At 36.7% G+C, this 13,333-nt stretch overlaps 2 protein-coding genes across 3 annotated transcripts in view; one reads left to right on the top strand and one right to left on the bottom strand.

The window, feature by feature from the left end:
- LOC100870080 (alkaline phosphatase) overlaps positions 1-13,333 on the bottom strand; it is a 186,861-nt gene that overhangs the window by 37,015 nt on the left and 136,513 nt on the right. For both annotated transcript variants that reach the window (XM_086907472.1, XM_031918988.2), the window contains exon 7: positions 7,565-7,759. In XM_086907472.1, the coding sequence (XP_086763598.1) occupies positions 7,565-7,759 (195 nt within the window). The remainder of the gene's footprint in view (positions 1-7,564; positions 7,760-13,333) is intronic.
- The window catches only part of LOC105736561 (caspase-1), a 46,846-nt gene continuing 42,609 nt past the window's right edge, over positions 9,097-13,333 (top strand). Inside the window, exon 1 of the mRNA XM_086907475.1 lies at positions 9,097-9,571. The gene's annotated coding sequence lies outside the window, so the exon portion shown is untranslated. The remainder of the gene's footprint in view (positions 9,572-13,333) is intronic.

Here is a 13,333-nt window from a genome sequence, read left to right as displayed (position 1 = left end):
GCTTAATCTGTTCCCACCAAGGAGTTAATGCACCGAAAATCGCGATTAACCTGCTACGATTTTCTATCACCTGCAAATTTCCATTTCCTCACCTTATTTCAAGAGACACGAGAAAAAAATACGTGTCGATAATTACGATTCTTTTCATCCTCGAGGCATTTTTGGGAAATTTGCGAACGAGAGAAAGCGAGGAAAATGATCCAGGGGATACGGCAATTTGAGGGAGATAAATTATATATAGGGAGACAGGGGTCGACTTCGATACGCAGGTACAAAGTAATCCTGTTTAATGAATGGCCAGAACGGTAAAAACATTTCGATTTCCAGGATCCTCTCTTCCCAGGATCAGATCCATCTATATCTTCCCGATTTCGTTATTCCAGTCTCGTGGATGCCGATACTATTTTCTTCCTCGTGAGAAACGAGCGACTTTTTCCATCCCCTTATTTTCTTCTCTCTTTCTTCCTTCCTTTCTTTCCTCCATCCAATGGGTCCGATTCGTTTTCGAGAAGAAGAAACGGAGATGCAATAATAATCGAGGAAGATAACGCGTCTCGTTAAGACGTTCGAAGACGTTTATTAAAATTAGCAGGGTAACCGAAACCGTGGTAACTTCTTCCCCCCTGGAAAAAACAACGTTGGAAACTGTTGTTACCAACGAACCATCCGAAGCTTTGAATCTCGTTAACTTGGTAAAAAAAAGGCGTCCGCCAGCTCGCTTTCCAGTTTTCGCTGCTCCAATTCTTTTGAAAATCCGCTTCTGGCCGGGATGCACGCCATGCCATTCGGTCCTTTGAAAAGGCAGGTTTGGGAAAGAAGGCCGTAAAGTAAACGCACGAGGATGATACCGACACTGATCGGCAAAGGCAGAGTGCAAAGGCGAGGAGAAAATGTAGAACGATCTCTCATTATGCGAGATATTTATTATCGGATTTTCTTCGATTCGTACATTCACCTTATGTACAATCCCTTTCTTATCCTTTTCGTGAACGCTCGTCTAATTATTCGTGATTCACACTCGCACCAAACGTAGAATTTGTTCAAATAGGTGCCGAGTGTCGTCGGAATTCGTAGCGCTGTCAGGGGAGATCAATTACGCCGAATCCCCGCTGACGAGCCACCACCCTCGGGACCATAAGGGTAGACATCTAATCCTTTTATGGAGTACTCCATGCAAAGTACTCCGCGGGGAGACCTTATATAAATCTTATAAAACGCGAGAAACGGCCTCTTTACTCGTCTACTAACCAATGAACGTCCCATAAGAGAAGAACGATCTCGAAATCTCGAGACGTGTTTCTCTTTTATCGAAGATAATTTTTGGATGAATTTGGTACAAAGATTACGAAAAGAGAGATCTCGAAGACGCACCACGATCATAAGTAGTTTCCTCGAAACAAACGAAAGTTCCGCTGTTAGCTGATCGGACAAGGATTGGCGGAAGGAAGTAGTTTCGAGTTTTAAGGGAGTTTCAATGGCCCGGATTTTGTACACCGGCCACGTCGCAACGATCGTTCCCGCCGTGACGCGAAATAATAAGATTTAAAGGAATCGACTTGCTCGATTCCCATCATTAACAGCTCTCTATAACGTCCAATTTTTCTGTGTATTATTCTCTCCTTTCTCATAAAAATTACCTCGTAAATGCCAACTTCGTCTTCTGTGAGCGTTGCAAAATCAAGTGGAAAGAATCGAACGAAATTAGGAAGACACACGTTTCATTAATAGTTCTCTATAACGTTGTTACAAAAATTACTTCGTAAATGCCAACTTCGTCTTTTGCGAGCGTTGCAAAATCAAGTGGAAAGAATCGAAGGAAATTAGGATGATGGATTTCAGTCATAAGAGAAACTATTCGAGTATTTCGATACAGGTTGGTTAACTCAATCCTCTTTCGCACTTGTATCGTCTTTCTACCATTGAAATCTCGATGGATCGAATCGCGTTTGGCGTTTCGCCCGGAACTCGAGAGTTAAATTCCAATAAACGGGCTTGTTCGTATTAACGCGTTGCAACTGACGAGAAATCCATTCGTCCTTCTTGGACCACGATCAAATAGTTGGACGAAATGTCTTCTATCGTTTTCATAATTTTTTCTATCGACACTTGCTCGTAACTTGTTCAAACTTTAAATAATATTATTCGCGTTATTGCGTAGTGTAAATTATAGTAGGTGTTGTATCGCGTCTATAGGAGAGTTTGAAAGTAGAGTGATTTTTTAGGATATATATATATATATATAAAACGTAAGAAATAGTAGCAAAGTATTATCTTTAATGGATATTTATAGCTCGTTTCGCATGATACGCGGTTAAGGTAACGAAGTGTGATACGATGAGTTTAGTTTTAGCACCTCGTGAAGTTTATTAAGCGCTGTTAGCAATAAATTTGTGAAAGTAAGTAGCGCGGCCTGGAAAGCCCTCGAATATATCGTTGATGGAATATTTATAGAGAGGAAAGCATCTGTGCGATAAAATGCAGTTATGAAATTGTCTACGAGAAACTTCGAGTATATATCGTCCGATTATTTGTCGATAAAATTCCAACGGGCATCATATATTTTTAGCAGCGTGAACGACAGTTAAATTTGTAAAATTAGATTCAAAATTTAACAAAGTTGTTCCATTTAGAAGATAAAAGATAAAACTTGAAATTTTTGATTTCGAGATTCAGAACTCATTCAGAGCTCGCGAATTTCTCTATTCGTTATTGATCGATATTTCTCCATAACCTTCCTTACCATAAAAAAATTACCCTTCCCTTTTTATCACCCCTATCCCGTCTTAATCAATTTCTTAAATTTCCTCTTCCACGCCACATACCTCCTTTCTCCACCTTCCATTATCGGCGAGCCGGAGCTTTACCGGCTCCATCATCCCCTACGTGTATGCTCGCGACACGAGAAAATTCGTTCGAGCCACCCTATCGATTTTATTTTTCCTCTGTGTGTGTTTCATATTTTCTGACATCGCGTCGAACGTTAACGAGATTCCGCTTGTATCCCCTTTTAACGTCACTTGGCCGTTGCGCCAAGCAAATGGCGATTCTCCATATTCATACGATCGTTACAGGGCAAACCTCTTTCCCGTCCCGAAACAGAAAAGAAAAAAAAAGAAAAAAGAAAAATTCGTCCCGATTTATCGAACGCTACTTTGAAAAAGCGGTGACCGCGGTGTAATCCAACGCGTGTCTCTGTCCATTATCAATATTATGGATCGAGCGACCCAGTAACCGTTTCTCCTTCCACCCTCCTTCCACCCACATCGCGGAATCTCGACACGAGAAACGGACAGAGAACTCGTCGTCGAATTCCAATAATGATCTTCGGTTTCACAATGAAATATCGTTGCTAGTTACGCGCACACATATTCGCGCGTGACCACAGTGACGACTACGGTTTCGAGGAATAGGTGGCGATACGGTTTCCGGGGATAAAGTGGCGGCTTAATGGATTCGCGAGTGCCGCTGCTTCGGATGTAAATGGAATCCGCCGGATTTCTTTGATGAACGCGCTTCGTGACAAACGACGGAACGATGATTCCTTCTTTCTTGCATTTTCATATCGAAAAAACGGGCGCTCACGAATTTCTCTTCTCTTCTTGAAAAGTCGCGGCAAAAGAAACCGTGGCGTGCAACGTCGTTCGCGCGGAAAGGAAGAATTAGAAAATAACAAACACACCGCGTGATAAATCGTCCCCTATGATTAATCACAAACTGACCCTTCCGCCCCTTCGTTCCACGGAATGAAATTCCGACAGGAAACGCCGCAGGAACGCGACTCGATAACACCGTGCCACGTTATTTCTCGGCGAGGTAGAGGTATAGCAATCACGCATTCGTGTTTACACGAATTCGTTCCGCGGGGAGGAAATTCCTCCCCCTCCTTATTTTTATATTTTTAACCTATCGCGACTTCTAAATACAAAATCCAACGTTCCATCCTAACATTCCTCCCTCGCTTGAATTCCCATCGATTCTTGCGCTAAGCCCCTTCTATTCCCTCCCTTCCCAGGATACACGTTTTTGATTTAACGTCGTCGCGGACGAGGTTTCGAATCGTCGAGGCCGCGTGACATTAATAATTAATGCGGATGGGGAGGGAGGTTTGCACGAGCGATTGGCTGAGGTGGAGATTGGGTGTAGACGACACGACGGTTTATAACGACGAGGATATAAAAAGAAATACGAAGGTGGAAGTACGAAGGGGTGAGCTCACCTATTTTGCAAGTTCGAATACAAGGGAATATAGGGGGAATAAATACACGAGGCGGTCGTTTTACAGCGTGTTTTTCGTACGTGTACACGGTGGCGGTTGGAAAAGATCCAAGGGTTCTTTCTGGAATGTTTCCAGAAGCATTTTCTTTTCGACGTTTTAATTCATTTGTCAATTACACCACCGTACCGCCTTACGGTAAGGGAATAAACCCTCTTAATGACTGCGTATCTTGTGCGACTTTCGCTGTGAATTTTTCGCTCGAAAAATACTTCGCTTTACGCGTGGCTCGAGGGAGCGGTTCTTACGACGATCGACGGTAGATTCGGTTGGAAGAGATGTAATTACGGAATTGAATTTTAAATTTTTCGAATAATATATACGCGTGTTATCCCTGATAAATAATGCTTCCTTGGAGAAATAATGCGAGGAACGAAGTGGGGGAAGTCAGCTTCTAACCTGTATATATACGACTTTCGAGTAAAACCGGCAAGAGTATATCCGTATATAGATATTTGAAAACTGTCGGGTTGAAAATCATAAGTCTGCCGCGTAACGATTTACAATTTTCCCGTTTCAATTTTTCCTCAAAGGAAAGGAAGGAAGAACGAAACTCGACGGATATAATGCCAACGCAGTGGGAGGATAATAACGAAGAATAGCCATCTCGCGGCCGTATACAAATTTATACGAAAAAGGGTCAAAATCGTTTCTCGTTTTATTCGGAAGAAGGAACAGGAACCCTTCTATCGAACATCAACCGTGGGAACCGTGGAGGAAAATGAGATCGAGAGGGGGATTGGAACGAGCCGATGGACGATTCACGCAGCAGCCACAAAAAGAAAGAAAGAAAGAAAAAAAACTATCCTTTGCATTTCTCGCCGCGATTCGATTTAAGCACGGACAAACGTTCGATTGGCGGGGATCCGGGCTTGTCCAAGAAGATTGGATCGTATTGAAAGCGGGAGGGATCTTGGAATTGGAAGGCCCTTCCATCCCTTCCACGCGTGATGAAGAAGTGTCTGGAGGGTATATATAAAACGGTGTACCGAATCACTTACCTGGTATTGGATTGCCATGCGACCCTTTCCGGTCATTCCGCCCGGCCGAACGCGATCGACAGAGACGAGGCCGGATAAATTATTGACCTCGACTCGATCTCCCCGCCTTTTCGCGGCTTGAATACCGAATGCGCGCTCGAATTTTCATCCAGGGAGCGGGATGAGAGGGATGAAACAGAAACTCGTCACTCACCGTTAAATACACTTTTTCCCTCGCTACCGTTCCAAATGCCACGCTGTAAATCCAACGTGCTCGTATTATGCATTCAGAGGGGACATTGATGAACGACAGTCTCTTGTTTCCTCGCTTCTCTCGCCCCACTTTTCCCAATCGCGTCGCGTCCAAAAGTTTCCAATGATCAATAGTCGAAAAATGCAACGCGGCCGATCAATGCCGCGATGCAACGCAACCCGTTCACACTCTTCCGATGTCGTTTTCCATTCGCGTCTCCTTTGTGCCCTTTCCATCCAGAGATTCGACGGATGAATCGTCGGTTGTAACGCTTCGTATCTTCTCGTGTCTTTTCTCTTTTTTTTTTTTTTTTTTTTTCAATTTTGCAGACTCTTTTCTTCCGCTAGAAACGCACCGGTTTTGAATGGCGTTATTGGCGACCGATTGTCTCCTCCACAACGAAATTCTTTTCGTCCATCAATCTGACTTTGTCTTTTGATCGAGTGATTTAGCGTCGTGATCGGGATTTCGTTGGATTTGGACGGCACACCGTTGGAAAATCATTTATCATCCTTTTACTCTACTTTTTGTCTCTTCCTCTAAATTTTCTCTCGATACTTGGAAATTCAGATCGGAAGACTGAAATTTCCTTCGAAGGAAATAGAAAAATTCGTCTCAATCGTCATCAAAAGTTAGATCATTCTGAATGAAAAAAGTATAATTATATAATGACTTAATTTTTATAAAATATTCGTTCAATTCGTCCGTGCGAACGGGAGGATATTCGAATATTTCGTGTTCGAGAAAAAATTTCGTGCCGATAAAATTTTAGGATTACGCGAAACGTTTTTTTTTTTTTCGAGTGCGCGATTGCAAAAGCAAGTAAGAAGATTCACCGTAAAATTAAGAGTTTGCGAAGGATCTTTATATTGGGTCGTTTAACGATGAAGAGACTAACAAGGAAGAAAAATAAGGGAAATGAATGTGGGATGTTCATTCTCGAATCGGAGAACGAGGTTGGAAAGAAAATTAAATCGTCGACGGAATCACCGATAATAATTTCCATCTTTCTGATTCGATTCTGGATCATAAGTCGATCCGTGAATGAGGTTGATGAAGTCGTATAAGAAATTCAACCGGAGTAATGCTCTCCGCATTTCGCAATTTAACTTAATCACAGATTGAACATCTGTATTTTTTGCCGTGGGATCTTTCGATGAAATTGAATTTTATTTACCCTTGTTCGCGCTAATCAACGGGACAATACGATATTCCGTTGATTCGCATGATGATCACAGTGAATTATATTATTTCTATCCGATACGGGAAACAGGGGTCGTTATTTTCGATGGGCTCGATATTTCAACTGCGTCTATTCGAATGAATAAATGGAATCACAGTCGGACGATTTTTAATATAACCGGATGACATTTAGTCGTATGGATTATTGTGAATGATGTCGAGGGAATTTTATCGGGGAGCGTAAAGCCCCTTCTCTTGAATTTAATATCGGGAATTTTTGTTGCTTGTTCTCGTCGACGTAGGACGGAGGTAAAAAAGTAGACGGAAATATGGGAAAAATGTCAATTACATTGACGGTTTTTGGTCGAAAAGTTCGGGAACTTTGTGTCTCTGGCTAGCACGAATCACGCTTGCTTCCGCTTTCCCCTCTTTCGTTGCCCTCTGTTGCACCGGTGGAACGAAATCAAAGAAATAACGAGGTTAATAAGGGAGCGTAATATCGAAGGGGAGATGGTAAGGTTATTCGTGCTAGGCACGATCCTTTACGTTTCATTCAGATATTTCGAAGGATGATACTCCGGGCCTACGGAATTGTTCGTAGAAATTGCATCGTATCGGTGAATTTGAAAGTTCCAAGTTTTCTGCACGGAATCTCGAGCAAGTAATAAATCCATTTAACCGTATTGTATACAGAGGTAAAATTAAATTTTCAATTTTAATAATAATTTACTTGGCAATAAATTCACTTGGAAAAATAATTTTCGAATTCTAGAACTTTTGTTCGGAATTATCGGAATCATGGTAGGTAATAAATCATTTTAGTTGCCTCTATGAATCGTGGAACTATTGGACAGTGACTTATCACGTTTCACTTACCAAATATAGGATTCCCACGATGCGTTGCTAAACCACCAAGCGTGAGTACGTGCGAGTGATCCGCCGTCACGACGAGAAGCGTCTCTGACAAGTCCACTTCCTTCATCACCGCCCTCACAGCTTCCTCCAGAGCCAATGTTTCGTCCAACGCTCGATAAGCATTGTTATAGTGATGCGCGTGATCGATTCTGCCACCTAGAGACAGACAAATGGTCCTTTCCCGTTTAATCATACGTCTGACAAAGAGAAATTAGTACAAAGACGGATTGTAATGAACAAATTGACAGATATAAATGAGAAATTTTATTTTATAATATCGATAGAAAAAAGACATCGTCGAAAAGGATACACGGAATAATTTGAAAATGATTAGAATAAAATTTTGTGAAGATGAAAATTGTATTGAAAATTATTGATTCTTTTCGTCACGAAGAATTTTGTATATTTACCTCGAAACGTCGTTGATAAAAACATCGTCACTGGGACTGCTTATGATGTGAACGATATCAATTTCAAAATTTGTAAATATTATTTATAAAGCAATAAATTTCGATTGAAAAAGATTCTCGAATTAAAGAAACACTCAACCATATGATATAAAACACTTTTCCACTGAACTACCTAACCAACAAGTTTTATTCAGTTGAGAATCAACTTTAGATGCACTTTGAAAAACTCTCGACGCGAGTAACTTTAAAACCAATATTGTCACTTCGTAGGAAGCTATCCTATAATCGTATTAACGACTTTAATATTTTTTAAGTATACTTTTGAATAAACTTTTAACTTTCTAAAAGCATCTAGGTGCAGATGTTATAAATAGAAAGATAAATATATATTCCTAATATTAAATATTTTGTACACGTGCTGAAGAATATTAAAGACATCATAAAAAGGGAATTTTAATCCAAACGAGGATTATGTCATTCTTGCTACATTGATAAATGTAATTTTACTTCTTTTGCTATATTTAATAAAAATTATAAATATCATAAATACTATATATAAATATATATAAATGAAGTTTTAAAATCAAAGCATATCTTGTCTACTCTTATTATATTATAAATACGTATTCCTTTATTTTTTGAAATATCACATTTTATAGGAAAAACGTTTAACTTTTAATGATTCGTAATGATTCAGATTTTACATAATCCATGATAGCGAATTGAGAAAATTATTTTGAGAAAAAATTTTCTATGCCGTGCAATTATTATGAAATTCACGTTTAATAATACGAGAAAATTCATTTGCTTTCTTTTATTTACTTTGTCAGCACTCTATAGACAATGAAAACCGAGAAAAGGAACGAAAACGACGATGAAATTACAAAGGTAGGAAACGAGCATCATCAGCATTACCGTCGAATTCGCGTTTGGTAAAACACCACTGTACTTAACGCTAATTATTCAACGACGATCCACAAGAATTCCAGATTCAATTACCGAGCTAGCAAACGACACGACGCTGAATCCGGAATAGATTACTGAAAGTTCAACTTGAAGTTGAACGCGTCACTTAGAAACGATCCAAAATGGCCGAATCGATATTCGATATATGCGGTGGCGCTCTATAGTGACAGTGAAGGTGAGCATATATACAAGATGGCGGAAATTGAATCGAAAGCGTGGAATCGGATCAGTTCCAGGACGAATCGAAGCAATTGGGGATAAAACGGGACAGAAATTCGACCTTAGAGTATCACGCTAAAAGGTTCAGTAGTATTCGGTATCATTTGGCTCAGCCAGACGGCGCCGTGGCTAACTGCAATGATCCGGTTTTACGGTCGAACATTAATTCTGTCTCGATCACGTTACGCGGAAATTGTGAATGAACGTGTTGTTTGTGTAATATAATATATATTGTAAATATATACTGTTTCGAACGATGAAGAACATTTACGATATGGAAAATATTGAACGAAATAAAGAAGATCGTGTGAATAATGCAGACAAGGAAAATTAATACATCGATGACGTATCGTATTTCGTAGCAAGAATCGAGGTAAGCTTATTTTTCGATTAACACTTGAAGTAATCAATTTTACATTCGAAAAAGAATTTTTATGCATATATTTAATAATTGTTTGTGAATCTTTCTTATGATAAAATACTTGATATTTAAAGATTTTGATAACTACTAACTACTACTAATCTATATATAACATTTATATATAAATCGCTTATCTTGTATATCTTATGTTTTACGAACATTTACGATTAAAGATATAATTATTTCAAACTATTGCGTCAAATTTAGCCTTATTTCAGTATGACATTATTATAGTTGCACTATCGAAATTGTATCAAATTTGTCAATCCATGCGTTATAATAGAATCATAGAATATGAATATGAGTATTCATACTACATCGTGTCTCTGTATGCATCATGTGATTCAGTCTTTCTCTACGTTAGTGGAAATAATTGCAGGATCGGAGTTAATTACTAATACATCATTCGATACGAATATTAATTTAATTTATTCATATAATTTTTAATAATTCTACTCAAAATAATATCAAAAATAATAAAAGATATATTTATATTGAAGTGTATTTTAATTTGAGAATATATTTATTTCTTAATTGAATAGTTTTCACTATAATTTCTTCAATTAACAATATTATATAACTGCACGTTGAAAGAATATCGTTTCGTATCAATGAATAATTATATAATTACATCGATTGTTATCCGTGAAATATTTTTGCTTCTGTTTATTGCAGCAAACGTTGTTCCAATAAATCACCAGTTGCAATAAAACACGAACAACTACGTTTACCGAATAACCCACTGAGTAAAACGATATTTCTGCCTGAATATTTCCACAAATATCTCCAATCGTTGATCTTACTGCTATTGTTTCGCATTATTTTGAACGTATTCTCTGAAGATTACAAAATACGTGAAATGAATCGCCTTAAAAGTGAAAATGGCGATTCGTAAAAAAAGATATTATACTTTTTTTTTTTTAAATATATTTCATGAAATTATACATCATTTCTATTTTCATCTAAGATATGAAATATTATATAATATATACATATACGTGTTAAAACACGTATGAATTTGTAATTTGTATAACGATATACTATTATTATTAAACATTTCTTCAGAATGAAACGTTCTACAGTGTTATAGATATGTAGTCTGATTTGAATAAAAAAAAATTAATAAAACGGAAAAAGTGATTCTGAAAATATTACGTGTAACGATTCTTTTGGGATTGAAACTCGTATTATAATATAATATCCAAGTGCCAACAAAAATTATTTCGAGAGATTAAAACGCGAAAAATTTTTATTTTTCATTTCTACAGCATTCCACTGTGAATTTAATTTCATCGATTATACGTGCACAGCCCGTGATGAAAAGTTTTAATACGCTCATAATGAAATTAAATGATAGTAGTGCGCATTTTGGTAGCAAATGAAATTCGTTGTTTGTAATAATCGGAAAAATGAAAATTTAAGGTGCAACAAGGATAAATTCGAAATAATATCGCATTATTTTTCATTTATTTGATTTCAAGCAATTTACAGAAATATGTATGAGTTTTTTCGTTTTATTTTCATAAATACATTGGATAATAGAATTCTTTTCGCTATATAAAAAATATTATTACGCTTTTGTTTAGAAATAGAGATTCGGTACTTTTAATTGGTTTTCGCTGGTATTTGAAACACGACAGCAACGTGAAATTCTACTATTGGTCACCAGTACTGTTATTGAATAGAACAAAGCTGTTTGTAAAAGTTATTCTACTGAAATCTTACCGAATACTTTTTATTCGATTAAATTAATTTTAATTAGCAATTAAATTATTTTGTATATACATACATCTACGTTATGAAAATCGTTCAAAATAGATTAATATTTTTCACGAGAAAATTGATATCAAATAATTTTAAAATCCGATTGGATTAAAATTATATTATATATGAAAATTCATGAATAGAGAATAAAGCAGCTATTGAAATAATCTTTTGTTTCAAATAGATATGATTTCACTGACTGATAAACTGAAAATAGCATTATTTGCAATTAGTCAAAGAATAAAGAAACGACCTAATTTGCATTTGAATTAAATTCCAGTATTTAAGAACCCTATAGAATTAAGATCTCGAGAAGAGATTCGCAGAATGCTCCGTAATGAACGTGCTTATTCGAACTAATGTCGCTGCTCCTTCCTTCCTGTCCGAATTTCAGAATTTTAATCTGAGCAATCTATGAACGATGTGACCGATAACTCATTCTAATACGTCGATTTATATCGATCTATTAATCGTATATATTAATCCTTGTGGATCTGAATATTTTATTTTTTGAAAAAAAAAATATATATATATATAATTATTCCATGCGTTTCGAAAAATTAAAAAAAAAATTTCCTCTAGTAATCGCCCGATCTAATTAAAATCGAAAAAATATGCAAATGATCATCCTTTTTACTCGTTTCTCCATTTTAATTTCCATGCTTGTGATTTTTCATCCATCGAATAATTTCCTCTCGACTTTTCTAAATATATTGACGAAAATAGATTCTTGACACGACAGAAATGACAGGATGGACGAAAAAGAAACATTCTAAATTGGATTTCTCTTTCTTTTATTTTCTTTTTTTTTTTTTTTTTTTTTAATGCAAACTGACCACTCTTGAACAGCGCTCGTCCAAGCTGGCACAGTTTTCCCAGGGATGCTCATTTTTATTCAACATAAAATTAGACAAATTCTCGACGAGAAAAAGCTAAATTTCTCCCCTTTTTCCGTTTATACGGATTGTTCAGAATTTCCATGTGGACTCCGCCGTAATCGCGAAATAAAAGTTGGCTCTGGGAGCTCGATGGTCGCGATTTGGGCAAAAAATTAAAAAAAGGGAGTGAAAAGAATGGTAAAAATCTGGTGAAACATAATTTTGACTAATAATAAAAATGTTTCATCAATTATCTACCGGTGAGCTACAGAATTATATTTTATGCCTCGTGTTTAATTTATAATTATTATTTGATGAATAAATTGTTGTGTGTTGTGACAAATATTCACATTTGTTCAGTTATTTACGAACATAAATTTAGAGAGTTATTTGCAGAATTATTCTTATCATTGTTATAAAAGCACAAGAATGACTTCAATAGCTGGAATTCCAAAATACGTAACAACAATGAGTCAACAAATCACTTGTTTGATAAATGACCATGATTCTTGTTTCTTTAATTTGATAATACCATTATACGACTTGAAAAAAATTTGAATAAATTAAATATTATAAAAATCAAAATACTTTTCCCATATATTTTTGTAAACGGAAAGGAAGGAATACTTTTATGAACGACAAGTAGAATTTTTGTATAGGATTAAAATTTTGCATAAATATTTATACATTTTTTGTATTTATTATTATTTCCGAATCAATGATGTCGTGCCAAAACTCGTCTACATTTTCCAACTACTAACAGGCAGCAACAGTTGTCACGATAGGAAACTTTGGATCCAGATTTCGGTATCTACTACAAGGCAACCGATGTTGAATTCCAGAAACGGAAGCAATTCTCGAATGAAGTTTGAAGGAGGAACACCATCGTGCACGATAGTGCAATTTCATGATGAATCACGATAAAATGTATTTCGTGGAAATAGATAATTTTAACTTCGCGTTTAATTTACACTTTTAAATATAATCGAATCAGTCGTGCAATATCATACGAGTGAATCATATTTAAGATCAAGAATCAATATCAAGTATTCGTATTGCCACGCTATGAATA

Source organism: Apis florea, unplaced genomic scaffold, assembly GCF_048593485.1.
Source record: "Apis florea isolate Af1SG1 unplaced genomic scaffold, ASM4859348v1 contig_2897_pilon, whole genome shotgun sequence".
Taxonomy (NCBI): Eukaryota; Metazoa; Arthropoda; class Insecta; order Hymenoptera; family Apidae; genus Apis; species Apis florea.
This window is presented reverse-complemented; position numbering and strand designations above follow the sequence as displayed.